Source organism: Schistocerca americana, chromosome 2 (assembly GCF_021461395.2).
Source record: "Schistocerca americana isolate TAMUIC-IGC-003095 chromosome 2, iqSchAmer2.1, whole genome shotgun sequence".
In the NCBI taxonomy this organism is placed as follows: Eukaryota; Metazoa; Arthropoda; class Insecta; order Orthoptera; family Acrididae; genus Schistocerca; species Schistocerca americana.
This window is the reverse complement of record NC_060120.1, coordinates 138,215,721-138,236,131: the sequence shown is the minus strand read 5'-3', so window position 1 is coordinate 138,236,131 and position 20,411 is coordinate 138,215,721. Positions and strand designations below refer to the sequence as shown.

General features: G+C 41.5%; 1 protein-coding gene across 1 annotated transcript in view; it reads right to left on the bottom strand.

The window, feature by feature from the left end:
• Positions 1–20,411, bottom strand: part of LOC124593833 (glutamate receptor 1-like) — a 115,674-nt gene that overhangs the window by 38,991 nt on the left and 56,272 nt on the right. The window contains exon 3 of the mRNA XM_047132181.1: positions 17,789–18,131. Coding sequence (XP_046988137.1) covers positions 17,789–18,131 — 343 coding nt within the window. The remainder of the gene's footprint in view (positions 1–17,788; positions 18,132–20,411) is intronic.

Here is a 20,411-nt window from a genome sequence, read left to right as displayed (position 1 = left end):
GATGAAAGTCTCTGGTAAAACTCGAACTCTCAGCAGAAGTCAGGAAGATATGTAGTAATGAACAGCCTGCCGAGTGAAAGATATGAGCTGAGAGTAAACCAGAAAAGACGAGAGTAACAAGGAGTCTCTAAAATTGGATTAGCAATAAATTAAAAAAGAAAGCAATGGCGATCACTACCTACAAAGAAAAGTAACGCACGACAAGCGGTGCAAAAACTATATAAAAGTAGACTAGCACAAGCAAAGAGAGTACTCCTAATTCAGTTAATAATACCACCACTAGAACTCCAAGCGGTTAGAAAGCAGCGTCGTAAGGATGATTTAGTTTTCATTTATTTTTCTACTTATTTAACGAAGTAATTATTATATTTTGTGTTCCACGCATTAGAAAATTACCAAGAGATATGAGTTATTGCGAAATAATGTAAAAACATCCGAATCTCGCTGATTCAGTGACATAAGCTACAATTATTTCCTGAAGAAACACTTTCGAATATGTGCATAATTTTAAATTATGCCGCTGAAAGCAAGGGAAAACTCATATTTCATGCATCAGAAGCATATATCTTTATTGTTATCTGTTCTTACTGTGATAGGCACTATGGGACTTAACATCTGCGGTCATCAGTCCCCTAGAACATAAAACTACTTCAACATAACTAACCTAAGGACATCACACACATCCATGCCCGAGGTAGGATTCGAACCTGCGACCGTAGCGGTCGCGCGGTTCCGGACTGAAGCGCCTAGAACCGCACGGCCACTGAGCACCTTACTTGACACATAAAAACTGTGTCTGGAGTCTAATGATTCGCCCATTCTTACGCTTCACACGCCTTTCTAATGCAAGAATATTTTGGTAAATTTGATTACTTTTGCGTCGAAAGGGAATGTGTGGAAGATTCTTACCGTTTGTGCCTCAGATGTAGCAACAATTTCATCTGTATTGGGAGGGAGTTTTATTCCTTTTGGTGTTTTAATACCACGTCTATGTGGTTTTCCCATTAGCTATAGGTATGTGGTTTATTTGGTACGTTAAATAATGTAGGTATGCATTCCACACAAGTTTCCTACGTTGTACATTTACTGATTTGGCTGTACGTGTAGCGAACAAAACTTCTCGTTTCTGGGTAGATGTGCGACTTCCTTCTGCAAAAGGACCGGGGTTCCGCAATATGATGGCTATTTTTTGTTCTCGAAAGAAATCGACATTCTTCTCTGTGCGTTACAAGAAAATCGTAAATAAACCATTCTGTAATGTACCGTTTCATACCTACCAGGGTCCTCAGGAAACTAAAGAAAGAAAATTGTGGTATATTTTTTAGTTATTAGCGGCTTTTATGCCACTATGTACGCTCCCTATCGTAAAAACTATGTCACAAATCAGTATAAACCATTGTATGTATTGTATAGTATGTTAACCGGGAACCTAGAAACGACAGAGAGGCTCCGTCCCCGCCGCAGCCGCAGTGGTCCACAACCCCACGACAACTACCGCAGTCCATTTCGACCCTCCGCCGCCCCACATCGAACCCAGGGAACGTCTCAAACCAGACGAGTGTAACCCCTATGTTTACTGAGGCGGAATAAAAGGAACCAGCCCGCATTCGCCGAGCAGATTGAAACCGTCTAAAAACCATCCACGACTGGCCAGTTCACCGGACCTCGACACAAATTGTGCCGGGGACCAGGCGCTCTTACCCGCCCAGAAAGCCGTGCGTTAGACCGCACGGCCAACCGGGCGGGCCAGTATAAACCATACTATTCACTCTCATCCTATATTGTATCCAGATGTGTAGCATGCTGGCCGCTTGGCGCGCTGCTGTCGCAATGGGTAACAAAACCGAAAAGGATGGTCGCGACTATTATGTTGGACTGTGGTATCACAATAAAAAATTTACTTCAATTCCAGAAACAAATTTCTGAAAATGAAAGCTTGCAGCTCGTAAATACATCATGGCATCTGAGAAAACAGCAAAAGAATATAACACACATTGGAGATGTTTCGTTACAGATGTTGCAAATTAAGTAGGCTAATAAGATTTAAAATTGGGAGAGTCTTCGCATAAATGATGAGAAAAGGAGTAGATGGAAAACACTGGAAGAAAAGACAGAATGATAGAAAATGCATTAAGGGGCTCCGGAAATGCTCAAAATCATGAAAAGTTCAATTTTTACTTTTTTGCGTTTTCTGAATCTGCAGACTATTACCTTTTAATAGATACATAATTTATTCAATTCCGAAGACTACAACTATTTTTAAATTTTTTTTTGAAATGTGTTCTACATTGGCGTGACCCACTGTGGCGCTGTTAAACTGCTGTCAAATGGTGTTATTATTAACGTCCGTGTTCATCAGGTACATTTTAGTGATGTGAGATAAAGTATGTGTTGTGGCTAACCTGTGATGGTTCAATATATATCGCTGGTGTGATTGTCGATTGTTTCATGTTTATTTACTCTGTCGTTATCTCGAAAATATTCGTAATTAATTCTGTTTCTTGAGTCTCTGTTTTGTTGAAGTATAATAATGAGTAAAAGTAAAGTTATTAGAAATCCTCTGAAGGCTTTTAAGAAAAGGAGAAATGTTGGAAAGCCAAAGGTATGTGTTATTACTGTAAACGATAAAGACGATAACCAAGTGAGTGAACCTAACCTCTCAAGTACACCTGCCCATAGCAGTCAAAGTGGGAAAGAAAATACTTCACAGAAGAAGCTTGGTTCAATGAGTGAAAACTATGAATGTTTTATGGGCGAATCGGATGTGAATGAAATATTTGATATGTCGGTTCTCAAAGGAATTTTTTCAAACTGTGTAAGATGTATTCATTGTAGTGAAGTTGGTCTGGAACTCTCCATAATAAAGCACGTAGGACTTGCTAGTGAAATACAACTGAAATGTGATAAGTATTCATACATGACCACCTTTTGGAACAGTGTTGCAATAACTGCAACTGAAGAAAATGGTAGCAAAATCTACGAACACAACAACGAGCGATGCTTGCTTTAGACAAGGAACGCCTTCGGGCTGCAGACAGGGCTGTAAAGAGTCTATAAATACAAACAAGAGTAAACAGGAGGAGGAACAAGAGGAAGCTGGAGGAGGAGTTTGCAGAGGATGAAGATAATCCATCCTATGGACCTGGAATGCACTAAAAAGTTAATCCAATCTTTGTCGCTCGATTCCCAAAACTTTTATTTTCTCATACTAATTACATGTTTTCTAAGGATCTTCCAAACATATTTGTTTCAAACTTTCAGTAAATGTTACACAGTACCTTCTGCATAATTTAACACAGCCTTTTTCCAAAAAAACTGTATATTTTTGAATATAAAATAAAAAATTGCAAAAAATGTTGTGAATTTTCATTACAATTGAAAAAAATTCATCTTTAATAACTGAACTAAAATTTTGTAAAATCCCTGTGTTAAGTTGTAGCCCATATTCCAATAAATAATCTGTAAAAAGTTAAACTTCCTACCTCAAATACTTTGTGAGGAAAGATGTAATTTATAAGCGTTATTTTAACATTGCAAGTATAGGGCGTTCCGGAGTCCCTTAAGAGATCAGCGAATAATTCACAAAGTACTACGTAGAGCAGCAAGAAGTAAAAACTATAGGGGAAAGACAGAGATAAGAATATGAGACGAAGAGGTCGTCACAAGAGAGGATGTCGTGGCGAGCCACGTACGACCACTCTGAACATTATCAAGGAACAAAAAAAATCCTAATAGCGTCATACAAGTACGTTGAGGCCTATACGCACCATTTCCTATCTTTTACTGCAACAACTCAAACATCGTTCCTACTAAATTGGAGTGTAGCTCTCTGTGCTGATATAAGTCGTTATGAATCACGTAGACTCAATTTGTGCATTGCAATGAGATTCGAACATGCATACGGGTCTTCTGCAAAGGCGGTCGTGGCTCTTTGGCATGAGACTCTTCACCCTCCCCGTTGCTCCCACTCCCAAACACAGGTCCCAGCCGTATAACAGGTTCAGTTACATAGCGCTAATCTGCTGCTTACATAACTCTCTGTAGGATTTACAAAATACACTGTTAGACTTCAATTTCTGGGAGAAAGAATGTAGGTGTTAGTATGGACTCAAGCCGTGGTTTCATACGGGAGTGGATCTTTCATCCAATGGCAGATTACTATACCAGCTAAATGTCATTGTCCCTTAGGACAAGTATTGAGTTCACGAACTTTTGTAGTCACTATGCTCTATTGAAACTCGCCATCCACACAGAAAGAAAATTATCCATGAATAGTTATGGAATGTTGACAATACATGGGATTTAAAAAGACAGTTTTTATAGGTGAAAGAATAATTGAGATATTAAACTACAATAGAAAATATTCCATACGACGATTACATATTAAAATTGTAAATAAGATCAATTTTTTACCAATAACTTACTGACATGCACGCGAGTATAATTAATGTTCACTGAAATACTTCTGGAAAAAATAAATCCTTCATCCGTCATCAAGAATTTTCTGTAGCTGCCTTCTTAGGGTAAGTAAGAGTAATATATTCTACTCGACGACGTGCAGCGAAATCAAAGACACATAAGTTAGAGAGGAAATAATTTAAAAAATAACAATATCCTTAAACATAAATTTATGCCTCTTATCAAGAGATTTGTCGAATTCGAAGTTAAATAAGAGCTACTCACAGACAAACATAGATTCCCTCTAAACGAGTTCGCTGACGAAACTGCAAGAATCACAGTATGTCTTTATTCTTTATTAGCACTGTTATTATTTTGAGCGAGAAGTTGAGTACTGAATCACAAAGTAGTACTGTATGTGATAATTCCCTTTTAAAAATGTTTAGTCCTTAATGTTTTCAGTCACACATGTAGTCGTATCACAGCTGTAGAGACGCGAAGTATGGCCAATATAAAATTACAGGAGACTGGAAAAAATTTTAGTAACCGACCTCAGGAAAGTTCAGTTAGGGTCATGGAGGAACATACCAACACGTGAGGCAATTCTCAGGCGACGACCTCGCAGGTAAATTCAAGGAAGGTAACTCTACCTTTACAGCTATTGTCAAATTAGAAAAAAAAAAATATTGGTAGTGTTGACAGCAATATACTCTTGGAAATTCTGAGAGCAGCAGCGAAAGCTTAATCGAAACTTGTGGAGAATTGGAACTGCAGTTATAGGAGTCGAAGGACACGAACGGGAAGCAACTTATCTGCGATGTCCTTCAAATGTACATTTAGCGAGCAGTAAAGGAGGCCAAGGAGCAACTAGGAAATAAAATTAAAGATGAGAAAGAAACGACTGTCATAAAAGATTTACGAAATTTCATTTGTTCACTATGTTGTGATTATCATTCTATACGTGAGTTAGACATGGAAGATAAGTTAATGTTAATCGGAGTAGAGCGAAATATGAATGTAATTCACAGACTGTGTATACCAATAACCACCAATGATTATATCTAAATCTTACTCATTATTTAAAACAAAGGAAAGGGAGCGTTGTCTTTTTTATCTGATGTTCACTACTTCTTGTGTATTTGCTGTGTGTACCTTGTAAATATTCCTGAATAACGAGTTAACTTCTTACAAATGTGTCTGCAGTAATTTGTAGAGTCTTTTGGAACCACATATTTCGGTCTGGTTTAATAGTTTTAATGTTTCAGATCTATGTATCAGGATTATGCACGCATTACTTGGAGGCAAAACAGCCGATAGCTTTTCGGGTCGGTTTATTTTACCATTACATACGTATAAAGTCGAACTTTTGTTTTAATTTTCTACAAAGTCTGATTTAATACTTTATGCCGTTTTAGGCATAAAAGTCCAGAACTTTATTTTCACGGTCATTATTTTCAAACAATGACAATGTACAATAGCCACGAGGGCCTGATACATCCGAGATCATCAAAATCACAATTGCAGAAATAAGATACTGAAGGTGATGAGAGCTAAGCAAATGATACTTAATTTTGTGATATCTGTAAACTTGTTACTGCAAAGCGCCATCACAGTTGTAACGTGTCTTTCCCGAGCAAACCATTCTTAACTGCACTTCATGAATATTGGTAACAACTAAATATTTTTCCAAATTTTATTCTGCCGTTATTCTGCAATTTGATAATGACATTGTAATTCTGTCAGAGACGGCCAAGGAGTTGCGAGAGCAGTCAAACGGAATTGACAGTGTCTCGAAAAGAGGTTATAAGATGGTCGTCAACAAAATAAAACAGACTTGAATGTAGTAGCTTACTTTTACAGTAAATTAACTCACGATGGCCTAAATATGAAGTGTATGACATTCTGGCTTCAATTTTCAAAACAAATGTTATTAAAATATAGAATATATCAGAGGATCCATATCCCCCACCTTCCAAATTAAAACAGGCATACGAGAAGGAGACGCTCTTTCATGTGTCCTCTTCGACCTTGCATTAGAGAAAGTGGTTTGGGAAAGTAGTCTATACAATGGTCTCCGATTCGAACACAGTGAAGTAAAACTCCTGGCTTATGCAGATGATATAGTGTCGCTGAGTGAAACTGAAGAAGAACTGAAAGACACGTACAGATCTCTCAGGCACACTGCCAGAAAATTGGGGCTTTTGATTATCCAAGAGAAAACAGAATATATGGAATTAGGTAGAGTCATAAACCCAATCCCTACTTTGAATCCGACCAACATTATCAATTCAAAAAAGTTCTTCAGATTAAATATCTTGGATCATGTTTCAAGAGTAAAAATATCATAACAATCGATATAAACGAAAGAATAGTATTAGGGTCAAGATGTTTGTACTCACTAAGCAGCCCACACAGAAGTAAAGCTTTGTCAATCACCATAAAGATGACGATATACAACACTAGCATCTGCCCCATAGTACTGTACTGTTCAGAAAGCTGGATGCTTAAATAGAATGGAAGAGAAAAACTGAACGTTTTCGAAAGAAAAGTAAAGAGAGAAATCTGGGGACCTGTGTTGGAGAATGACGTACGGAAAATTCGAAAGAACAATGAAATTTATCAGTTAATGAAGTAAAGTACTATCATCCAGAAATGAAAAAGTAGGAGACTACTTTGGGCTGGACATGTGGCTAGAATGGAAAACAACAGAATCACCAAGTAAGCATTTGAATGAACTCTCCAGGCAAGAAGACCATTGGGCAGACCTCGTACAAGGTGGAAAGATGATATAGAGAAGGACGTCGCAGCATTTGGAATTTCCGCAGGGTGGAGAGAGACCTCGAGAGATAGAAGGCGATGGAAGCAGATCGTTGACGCAGCGCGTGGTCTACAGGGCCTGTGATGAATGAGAAGAAGAAGAAGAACATCAGACATAAATTTAAGTGCTAGGAACTGTTTTCTTACTGTATATTAATGGAATGTAGTGTTGTACAGGAATAAAAACATCGACAGAATCAGTCAAGAAAAGGATGGGTCCTTTTGAAATATGGCGCAACAGAAAGATTTTGTAGATTGGTAGAACAAGTAACCAATAAAGAGGTACTGAAGAAATAAATTTTATGTCACAATTTGACGAAAATAAGGGAGTAGTTGATAATAAACATCCAAAGACATCAAATAATAGCCGTACATTTAGTAATGGACGGAATGTTGGTAGTAAAACTGCACAGACATACCAAGACTTGGCTACAATGAACATATTGAAGTGGATGTAGTTTGGAGTAGTAGTATAAAGGTGGAGGCACTTGCAATTACAGATTGGTTTGGAGAACCGCACTCAACCAGTCTTTGGAATGAAGACAATTACATCAAAAACATACACTGATAAGCCACGCCATTGTGAGTACCTGCTTGATTGCGTCTTGGTCTACCTTTGGGGTGCTTTACAGCAGCGACTCTGAGTGGTATAAATTCGAAGAAACCGTGATAGGTTTCCAAATGTATGTGACACAAAATGTCTACAGAAAGAGGCCACCCAGTTCTCGTATGTTATGGCCAAGTGTATTTGTGGACGTGGAGCTGCCGTCAAATAACGTTGGAGAAGAGTTCCATAGCGATTAGATTAGGGAAATTTTGTGTGCAAGACGTCAACGAATGTTCACCATCATGCTCCACAAATGACTGTAGAACGGTTATTGTTAGCGACACGGTCAGTTATCTTCTTGAAACATGTCACTGCCACCGGGGAGGAGGTCGAGGTGCATGCAGTCTAGAACCATCGTTGGGCCTCGATTACGACCACAGGTACAGGCGATTGTTTGTATTAACAAAATACTAACCACACCACCCTGCGTCCGTCGCCAGTATACGTTTCGTCCCTATTTATGATCGTTAACATATAATTTATCTGACGTTTCCATTCATCAACGATCTAGTCTCAATTGTCCGGTGCTCACGGCAGTCTCACTTGACAATGTCATTGAATCAACTAGAGAAAACGAAGAGGTCGTCTATTGCTGATCCCCATGTTCACTAATTTGAGCTGAACTGTGTGCTTGAGCATTGCTCCTGCACCAGCATTCTGTTGTCAGATCTACCACAGACCGCCGCCTATCCTGTTTTTCAGCGGTGACGATCTTCGAAACTCCACGAGACGTAAGGGCCCAAAACCTTGTCGCCTACTCATTGTTTCACCATCGTCCAATCTCGTTCCGTTGATGCTCACGTCAATAGCATGCGAACTGTGATATCGGTAGTTCCGATGCCACAGCGTAGATTGGCACCACGAGAGCGGAAGGTCATCGCCGACCACAGTGCCCTGTAGCCGACGCTGTACAGCTCTACGAGCGCCGCTCCACTTTCGCCCAGTTCATGAAGACCGGACGGCCGAGAACCATCGCTTTAGCTTATCGTGCAATTGAGACGTTCTTATCTGGACGTTGGCTGCACACCTACGTTATGTAATATGCCTGCATATCCACCACGCACCGTATGGTGGATTGCGGAGTATGTAGATGTAGATGTAGATGCATGTGTTTGTACTATAGTAAAACCAGTTTTACTTTACTTGCAGTACCGAAAGCTTTACCTCACCTGCTCCTACTCGCTTCCTTTCGTTCGGCCTCTTTGTCACATTTCAGGAGCTGATCCACGCGCCGCCTTCCAGGTGCGATACTGAACGAACAGCCAATAGGATTCCATTCCCTAAATGCTTGTTTCCAGGTGCGGGCCATACCCATCTGTTCTTCATCAAAGTCGTTCACGTCAATGGATTTTCCAACCCGCTGCCATCATCTCCGCTAGAACGGTACCCAAGTCGCCTCTGCTTCTGTTGTACACACTTCCAGAGGTTGTTCCGGATAACCTGAAGAATTTTGTTATACTCAGAGGTGAAAAGGTCATGGAATACCTATTAATATCATGTTGAACATTCATCTGCCAGGCGTAGTGCCACAACTCGAATTGTCATGGACTGAACAAGTCATTGAAAGTCCCCTGCAGAAATACTGAGGCATGCTGCATCTACAGCCGTTCATAACTGCAAAACTGTTGCCGGTAGAGGACTTTTTACACGAACTGAAATCTCTATTACGTCCGATAACTGTTGTGTAGGACTCATGTCGGGCGATCTGAATAGCCAAATGACTCTCTAGAATTCTCCAGAATATTCTTCAAACCAATCGCGATCAATTGTGTTTCGGTGACATGCAGCACTGTCATGGATAAAAATTCCATCGATAGTTTGGAATATGTGGTCAATGAATGGCTGCAAATGGTCTCCAAGTAGCCGAACAGAAACATTTCCAGTGGACCCAGTCAGTTCCATATAAACACAGGCCACACCGTGATGGAACCACAACCAACTTGCATAGTGCCTAAAATCGTTCAAATGGCTCTAAGCACTATGGGACTTAACATCTGAGGTCATCAGTCCCCAGGACTTAGAACTACGTAAACCTAACTAACCTAAGGACATCACACCCATCCATGTCCGAGGCAGGATTCGAACCTGAGACCGCAGCAGCAGCGCGGTTCCGGACTGAAGCGCCTAGAACCGCTCGGTCACAGCGGCCGGCGCATAGTGCCTAGTTCATAAATTGGGTCCATGACCTTGTGGGGTCTGCGCCACACTCTAACCCTACCATCAGCTCTTACCAACTGAAATCAGTACTCATCTGGGCAACTGCTTTGTCCATGGTGAGAGGCAATGCCTGGAATTTGGCATTCTCGGCACGCTTTTGACACTGTGGGTCTTAGAATATTGAATTCCTTAAGGATTTCCGAAGTGGTATGTCCCTTGCATCTAGCTCAAACTCCCATTACGCCTTCAGAGCCTACTAATTTCCGTCGTGAAGCCTTAATCACGTCGGAAAACCTTCGACATGAATCACCTGAATACAAATGACAGCTGGAGCAGCGATGCACTGCCCTTTTACACCCTGTGTGCGCGATACTGCCGCCGCCTGTATATCCGCATATCGTTATATCCTATGACACTTGTCACCAAAGTGACAGGACCCATGGTCTCCGGCAGCTCATTACAGGATAATAATGAAACTATGATTTATTCTGTTTGTTACGGCAATCGTCCATGTTTTTGTAACAATACCTTCACAACAGTGAAGACGCCTGTCATAGGCAATAACTAAAACGTATAATCTACAACACAAAACACAGAGAAATGCAACAAACGTCAGATGCAAAAGGAGTGTGGTTTGGTTACCATCGTTGCGGGAACAGCGGGAATAACGTCGCTGTGCCTTCCATTGCATTTAGCGAACCAGTACATGAGGTGCGTATCGACCAACTCTTCGTCACCAAACCTATTCATAGTACTGCTGTGTGCCACTGTTAATGCACAACTAACACTGCCCGAAAACAAAACTCTAGACAGAAACGATTAGTACTGAATCCATAGTTGAGGTCGATGAGTGAAAGAGGGCCTTAATGTTATCAAACGCAGGTAACATGAGTGAATGGAAAAAGACACACAGAGCATGCTGTCTAATTACTATAGTCTGCATTATTTTCAGTGCAATGCAGAGCTAACTGGGGCAAGTAACCAAAAAAAAAGAAATGCAATGACTATGTAACAAGCCATTGCAGGGTCTGGGTCCCCTGATGTCAAAATACTCAGGTGTCACTGAACAACCTATGTGAGTTTGTAGGTGGAGCTTTGGTTTACCTTGTATACAGGGTGTAACAAAAAGGGATAGCTAACCTTTCAGGATACATTTCTCACACGCAGAAGAATAAAATGCGTTCAGTGGAAATTGGGCAGCAAATGATTTGTTGCCATGTTAGAGCCCATTTTCTAATCCTCATCATAATCATATTATCCATTGGAAACACACAGAAACAGAACGTACCAGAAGTACACGATACGTTTTGATGCATGAAATGTTCAAAATACATCAATGGCTAAATTTGTTGAGAATGTAAAGTAAGTTGTAGTTCATATGTTCACCGCCAGTGTTTGTTGTTCCAAGTGAAGGAATCTTTCGTTGACACGTGACTCGCTTAATTGCTTGTGCTCACATGCGACTAACTTTATTGCTTTTGTTGATATGTGGCACTAACGAAATTGCTCCACAAACCTCAAGCGTGTAGCACCAGCTGTTTAGTGCTTATGATGGGCTGTGCAAGCACTTAGCAACAACTGCTTAAAATTCTACGTGAATTTGCTTTCCTGTGGAGTTCAGTGGAAGTGTATTCTAGATGCTGAGTTGACAGATGCCCATTTGCTGTACTGATTATGAGTCAGCACTGGTCGTGACGCTCAGTGTTTGTACCGGGAGAGAATTCAGTAACGGTTATGCCCCTGTAGAAGCATGTTTGAAGCGATGCATCGTCGCCTTAGAGAGCATGAGACATTTAAGCCTTCTACTCGCAACTGGCCGAGACCTAGAAGGGCAATGAAACCTTGATCAGAGCAGGAACGTGTCCGTGCAGTTGACGACAGCCCTAGTGTGGTTGTAAGACAATAATAATTTGGAGAGCATTGCGTTTAATTTAGTCAAGTGTTTCATAATTTTCTGGTACACTCTCTACCTGTGCGTTTCAGTGATAGGAACTGAGGCCCAACATGGAAATAAAGCGTTTCTGGAGCCATGTCTATATATTTTCTTCTTCGACATGGGAGGAATGTTTGCCGAAAGTTTGGCCATGTCATTTTGTTACAGATTATATACTTTCCTTCGAACATCATTTGCCGGCAGCCCCATCATCCAGCACTCAGTCTGCTGGTGGGCAGTGGTTAGATAGTTCAATGATCCACCACTTGCACCATAAATTATCATAATATTGAACGAGTCATTTTTCGTGCGGACCACAACTTAACTTTTAAATAAGACTGCATGCTGAACATATATAATATATTAAATCTTCATATCTGAGGAATTCCTCTCCACCACCTTTTACGCATTACAGTAATAGAAATTTTTCTACAGAATACAAGGAGCTGTCAAGGAGAAACTTTTTTAGTTTGTTTTCCAATTTCACTTTGCTATGTGTCAGATATTTTTTATCCCTGGGTAAGCTATCAAAAATTTTTGTTGCATCATAGTGCATACCTTTTTGTGCTGAAGGCTACATTAATGTAGGGAAATGAATGTCATTTCCCTTCTGGTGTAATACTTACATACGTCATTGTGCCTTTTGAACTGCAGTGGATTATTTACAACAAATTTTATGAGGGCATAAGCAGAACGTAAAGCAATAGACTGAAGAACAAACTCTTTAAACTAATGTCTACACGATAATTGTGGGGAAGAACCACGTATTACAGAATGAGATTTTCAATCTGCAGCGGAGTGTTCGCTGTTATGAAACTTCCTGACGGATTAAAACTGTGTGCCGGACCGAGACTCGAACTCGGGACCGTTGCCTTTCGCGGGCAAGTGCTCTATCAACTGAGCTACCCAAGCAAGACTCACGCCCGTCCTCACAGCTTTACTTCTGCCAGTACCTCGTCTCCTACCTTCCAAACTTTATAGAAGCTCTCCTGCGAACCTTGCAGAACTCGCACTCCTGAAAGAAAGGATATTGCAGAGACATGGCTTAGCCACAGAGCACTTGCCCGCGAAAGGCAAAGGTCCCGAGTTCGAGTCTCGGTCCGGCACACTGTTTTAATCTGCCAGGAAGTTTCAATCATGTATTACTTTTACAACAGGGTTTTGAGCAACGAGGACTTCCTTTATTGCAGCTGAGTGACCCCAAAACATTATTCCATATTACATTACTGAATGAAGCTAGTGATTTGTCTCTCCCCAAGATGTGCAATGATTTTAAGTGTATATATGGCTGAACTAAATTGTTTTAGGAGTTCCAAAATGTCCTTTATCCATGCTAAATTCTCTTCAGCATGAACACCTAAGAATTTTGAAGTATCCACCCTACTAAATGAGATCGACAGGAAGTGCAAAATGGCTAAGCAGGGATGGCTAGAGGACAAATGTAAGGATGTAGAGGCCTATCTCACTAGGGGTAAGATAGATACCGCCTACAGGAAAATTAAAGAGACCTTTGGAGATAAGAGAAAGACTTGTATGAATATCAAGAGCTCAGATGGAAACCCAGTTCTAAGCAAAGAAGGGAAAGCAGAAAGGTGGAAGGAGTATATAGAGGGTCTATACAAGGGCGATGTACTTGAGGACAATATTATGGAAATGGAAGAGGATGTAGATTAAGATGAAATGGGAGATATGACACTGCGTGAAGAGTTTGACAGAGCACTGAAAGACCTGAGTCGAAACAAGGCCCCCGGAGTAGACAATATTCCATTGGAACTACTGACGGCCGTGGGAGAGCCAGTCCTGACAAAACTCCACCATCTGGTGAGCAAGATGTATGAAACATGCGAAATACCCTCAGACTTCAAGAAGAATATAATAATTCCAATCCCAAAGAAAGCAGGTGTTGACAGATGTGAAAATTACAGAACTATCAGTTTAATAAGTCACAGCAGCAGTATACTAACATGAATTCTTTACAGACGAATGGAAAAACTAGTAGAAGCCAACCTCGGGGAAGATCGGTTTGGATTCCGTAGAAACACTGGAACACGTGAGGCAATACTGACCTTACGACTTATCTTAGAAGAAAGATTAAGGAAAGGCAAACCTACGTTTCTAGCATTTGTAGACTTAGAGAAAGCTTTTGACAATGTTGACTGGAATACTCTCTTTCAAATTCTAAAGGTGGCAGGGGTAAAATACAGGGAGCGAAAGGCTATTTACAATTTGTACAGAAACTAGATGGCAGTTATAAGAGTCGAGGGACGTGAAAGGGAAGCAGTGGTTGGGAAGGGAGTAAGACAGGATTGTAGCCTCTCCCCGATGTTGTTCAATCTGTATATTGAGCAAGCAGTAAAGGAAACAAAAGAAAAATTCGGAGTAGGTATTAAAATTCATGGAGAAGAAATAAAAACTTTGAGGTTCGCCGATGACATTGTAATTCTGTCAGAGACAGCAAAGGACAAGGAAGAGTAGTTGAATGGAATGGACAGTGTCTTGAAAGGAGGATATAAGATGAACATCAACAAAAGCAAAACAAGGATAATGGAATGTAGTCTAATTAAGTCGGGTGATGCTGAGGGAATTAGATTAGGAAATGAGACACTTAAAGTAGTAAAGAAGTTTTGCTATTTGGGGAGCAAAATAACTGATGATGGTCGAAGTTGAGAGGATATAAAATGTAGGCTGGCAATGGCAAGGAAAGGGTTTCTGAAGAAGAGAAATTTGTTAACATCCAGTATTGATTTAAGTGTCAGGAAGTCATTTCTGAAAGTATTCGTATGGAGTGTAGCCATGTATGGAAGTGAAACATGGACGATAAATAGTTTGGACAAGAAGAGAATAGAAGCTTTCGAAATGTGGTGCTACAGAAGAATGCTGAAGATTAGATGGGTAGATCACATAACTAATGAGGAAGTATTGAATAGGATTGGGGAGAAGAGAAGTTTGTGGCACAACTTGACCAGAAGAAGGGATCGGTTGGTAGGACATGTTCTGAGGCATCAAGGGATCACCAATTTAGTATTGGAGGGCAGCGTGGAGGGTAAAAATCGTAGAGGGAGACCAAGAGATGAATACACTAAGCAGATTGAGAAGGACGTCGGTTGCAGTAGGTACTGGGAGATGAAAAAGCTTGCACAGGATAGAGTAGCATGGAGAGCTGCATCAAACCAGTCTCAGGACTGAAGACCACAACAACAACAACCACAACAACAACCCTATTTATTATTTCCTCATCATGCGCTGCAAGTACCAATGGTGTATTGCCGCTAGATGTGCAGAATTCAATATGGTGTATATTTTTACAATTAAGGGTGAGACCATTCGCAAAAAAACAATTAATGATACTTTTAATAATGTTTTTTTTCATTTCTTCTGTTTCTCTATATTGCCTGGCTTGATTACAGTACCAGTGTCATCTGCAAAAAGAACTATTTCTGCTTGTTGTACAACAGAAGTTCGTTTGCTTATATGACGAACAATAGTGGACGTAAGATGGTGCCTTAAGAATAATGTCGCTGAGCTATATTAGTTGACGTACTAAGTACTACTTTCTGCATAATTTCGGCTGGATGTGACATTATCCACTGATTGGCTACAACATTACTCCGACAAAACTTCAATTTATGTATGAGAATATTGTGATTCACAGGGTCAAATGCCTTAGAGATATCGCAGAAAACATTAACTGGCGCTGTGTTATTATTTAATGATTGTAAAATGTGGGGACTGAACGAATAAATTCTATTCTCAGAATAACAGCTCTTCAGAAATGCGAACTGTGATCTGTTGGGATTATTTTTGTTGTTCAGATGAGACGTTGTTCTAGAATACATCATCTTTTCGAAAACTCGGGAAAATGATGTCAGTAGAGAAACAGGCTGGTAGTTCTTGACATCTCTCTTATCACCTTTATGATGTCCGCCCTCGGTAGCTGAGTGGTATTCGGTGTGAGAGCTGTTGGCCTCAGTAAGAAAGAACCTGTGTGAAAGGATCAAAAAACAAACTTGAACGGATGTCATGTGGCGCCAGCAACGTCCAAACACAACGATCAACAAAGAACAAAATGGAGAAAAATTGTTCAGCGATATAGAATGTCATTCCTAAGGATTCGATTCCCGGCTAGGTCGGAGATTTTCTCCGTTCAGGGACTGGTTGTTGTGTTGTCCTAATCATCATCATTTCATCTCCATCACCGCGCAAGTTGCCGAATTGGCGTCAAATCGAAAGACTTGCACCCGGCGGACGGTCTACCCGGCGGAAGGCCGTAGTCACACGATATTTACATTTACCTTTATGATGAAGGGGTTCGGGAATGACATATTTCAGTCATTCTGGAAAAATGCCTTGCGTTTGTGACGCTTTACGTATTTCAAATAAGATAGGGCTTATTGTATGGGATCAAATCTTATGGTCCACTGTAGTTCAATTCTTTTATCTAGACGGCTCGCGCATGCCCGCCCAGACGCGGGAGATTGCCTCGTTGCCAGTTGCACACGACGCACGCGCCAAGAGAAGCAGCGCCATAGTATAGTATACTTCTCAAACTTACGTTTAGGGGGGCGCGCGCAGTTCATGAAGTTAAGCCACCACGGCCGCATTAACCCTTTCGCTACTACAAAGACATGCTCCCTGCATTCCGCGCTGTGCGCCATTTCGTCATCACTGCCCGGTGTAAATAAAACTTTTACAGTCGCGAAAGACAAGATATTTCTCAATATTACATACGACACCTATCTGGTACTCAAATTAAATGAGATATTGCTATACAGTAAATTTTATATGAAATTTAAGTATCTTGTCCACATTCCATTCTCAACATTGTGGCAACTAAAATCGACCATACAGAAAGTATACTGTATGGGCTTTTACCTCTACAAACTCTTCAAAATTGCGTGCAATGGTTTACTACATTTAATGCTGCGCAATAACTGCGTTGAACATCGAAACAAAATTAAGTCATTTATGGGGGGAAGGTATCAGTCAAGAAGATGTGTAAAAATCAAATTTTCGGGCCAAATAGTTTTTGTGAAATAGAATGATAAGTGCGTCAAAGCAGTCGGAACACCATGTCTCTGCACAGGCGAGCAGTGTAATGATGACAAAATCGCGCACAGCGAGGAATGCGGGGAGCACGTCTCTGTAGCAGCGAAAGGGTTAATGAAAAGGCAAAGCATTAGAAATTTCAAAAAATTACATTCAAACGAATAAAACTCATGAAGTAAGACACTTCGATTTTGTTTTTAAATAAAGAAAATATTATGCACTGCACAAGGTTTGAATTCATAACATTTCATTTAGCAGCCCATCACCTGAACCATTACGCTAACGCAACTCATCAGCCAATAAACTCCTTGAGGAGTCTGAAACGTCACGCAAAATACCGACAAACACTGTTGGTATGACTATGAATTACTCACGCTATGTCGAAGTACAACAGGAAATAAACAATTACTGCTGTTCTTTATTGCGAAAAAGCGGTTCGTGAGATTGATACAAACACCTTTCCTTGCTATCGCCTAAATTAGGAGGCTTATTGCTTGTTTGGTTTAATTAATTAATAGAATAAGAAGCAATTGGTATAAGGAATGCTTTTTGCAAACTTTCTATAAAAGAGAGTCTGTTCTATTATTGAAGACACTCGTCCGTGCTCTGCACTGCAGTCGAGCTCTGGCAACGTCGTTCTCTGTTCATTGGCTGACTTTGTTTTGTGACATCAGATGCGCAGAACGATCCTAAACTCGGCCGCCGTCATAAATGAAGCGCACTTTAGTGTATATCTAGCACTGTGTTTGAGCCCCGTTCAATACTGGTGATATTTCAGGTAGCCTGGAGTTGGACAAAAGACGACACTGCTTGGCGCAGGTGTAGCTCACCGAGCACCCAGTTGGACGTCCTCCTGGCAGAGTAGAGTGCGAGTGTGGCGAGCACCACGGAGGCCCAGACGGCGGCCCAGAGCAGGGGTGAGAAGGGCAGCACGGGCACCTGCCAGCCGGGGCGCGTGCGCGGCCGTGGTGCCATGCAGGCGATGCCGGCGCGCAGGTAGGGCCGCGTGTAGTCGACGAACAGGTACTCGGGGAACCAGCGGTACACCGCCGCGTAAGCCGCGTCCGCCTCGCCCATCGCCACGGCGCCCAGCAGGCCGTTCCCGGAGCCATTGTCCCATATCGAGCCCCACCTGTCCACTGCGTAGTCATCCACACGCCACGTCGCGTTTTTCTGCGAGCAAACAAAACTTAGATGTAATTTTCATATAAACTGGTACTAGGATTAAAACTGAAAAATTACGAGGCGTGTAGTTGTGTACATAGTTACGCGTAGTCAGCGCGTACACAATTTTCCCACTAGAGCGCCCCCCGCTAAGCACAACAGCGCAGGCGCAGCGCTCGTCCGTCTCCGCACTACGAGATGGCGCTGCCTTAGAGACGGACCAAATTCTGCTTCCACCGATCCGCGTATTAACATGTAACGCAACCAATTAGATTGGTGCTAACGTAGAACCTTTTCTCTTCGCGGATCACACTCCCACAGTGATACCGAGGTATTATAGCGACTGTCCGATTAGTCGGTCTGCATTTGTCTGCACCAGTCTGTACCAGTCTGCATTAGTCTGTACCAGTCTATAGCCAAGTTTCAGTCTGCGCCTAATAAGATTACCATATTCTTGTACATAGCCATGAAGAGAAATGTATAGACACTTTGTCAAGTATCAGGGATATGTGAGAATAAGATTAACGTACCAATACCAGGGGAACTTCAGATTGACAATTGTAAATAGCATCCAGAACCAAGTTAAGTAATTTTATGCTTGTTATTTTAATGAATGTATGTGAAAATTAATCAAATTCTGTTTAAACTTGCTCACCTTCAATCTGCCACTCTAAGCATGCAAGTGGCATTTCTGTCGTCTGACCTAACGGCAGAAGATAAACACGCCACAATAAGACCACGAGACATATTACTGAAACTCGCCTACTTCGTTAGAGCTACAAGTCAAATAATCTGATGGTGTGTGTACCGAAGGTCTTACAGTACGCAAACCACACGTGTTTTTCAAGTAAGTATTGTTTTGAAATTGAAAAAAGACGTGCTAAGATATGTCAATAATTTAATTTTTACATGAAAGCCTATACTTCTCTACATAATTTCCGTCAGTACTGAGGCACTTTTCATAACGTTGTATCAGTTTTTGAATATCCTCCTCATAGAAGTCTGCCGCCTGACTTGTTAACCACTGCATCATTACTGTTTTGACTTCGCCATCGTCTTGAAGACGTTGACCGCCCAGGTTTTTCTTCAAGTGCAGGAACAGATGGTAGTCACTGCGCGCAATTCGGGGCTGTATGGAGGATGATCTAGAGCAGGGCTTCCCAACCTTTTCAGCTGGTGGACTCCTTCTACAGTCGAAATTCCATGGCAGAACCCTCGTCTGTTCCCAATGACCACCCCCCCTCCCCCCAAAGAATCAATAGTCTTTGGTTTAGGGACAAATGAAAACAACTTGAAGGTCAAAGATCGACTTATGAAATGGGTAGTGCACTGACAAAGCAAGTTTAACATTTAATGATGCCTGGGGCCGCACACGTGCCAGCGACTGCTGTGATTGGTCGACAAAGCTCGCTCTGTGCATGCGTAAAAGGTTTAGCGCATCTTCCGCCGTGAGCCGGCGCACAAACGACCCCCCTATTGTTGCGAAACAGTCGATCAGAGAAGCCGCATTCTCCGGCACTAAACAGTGTAAGCGTTCTCACTTAGGAAGCGCAAAGGCTGCTTGGGAATACGACCTGAAGTAAAAGTACACATCTTTTCACACGAAAAAAATAGTGATGAATTTGATTCTCACATTTTTATTCAATAATTTTACTCATTATTTTACGCGATTTGGTGAAGGGTGGCCGCGGATCCCTAGGAAGAGCCGGCGGACCCCTTAGGGGTCTGCGGACCACATGTTGGGAAGCCCCGATCTAGAGTTTCGCATCGAAAAGATGTGATGAGATCTTTGATATGAATCGCCACATGCAGACGGCCATTGTCTCGCAGCAAAACGGTGCCCTTGCTCAACTTTCATGGACTGTTGCTTGTTGCTTTTATTCTGGTGTGACGTAGGCAACCCATGTTTCATCGCCCGTAACAATTTGGCGTTACAAATCATCACCGTCGTTGTGGTACCACTCAAGGAAAGTCACTACACTGTCTAAACGTTTTGTATTGCGCACATCCGTCAACATTTTCGGTACCCAACGGGCGCACAATTTTCGGTAAGCCCTAATTCAAGTGCTCGGTCACAATGCTATACAAAACACAACGAGAAACATTAGGAAGCCATTCCACAAGGAGGAAATCGTAAAGCGTCTGTTTTCTCTCACCTTGCTGTCCACTTCCTGCACCAAACTTTCATTAACGACTGAAGGACGCCCACTCTGTTGTTCATCATGCACATTTGTGCGACCATCTTTAAATGCTCTCACCCACTTTCTTGCCATTCCATCACTCATAATG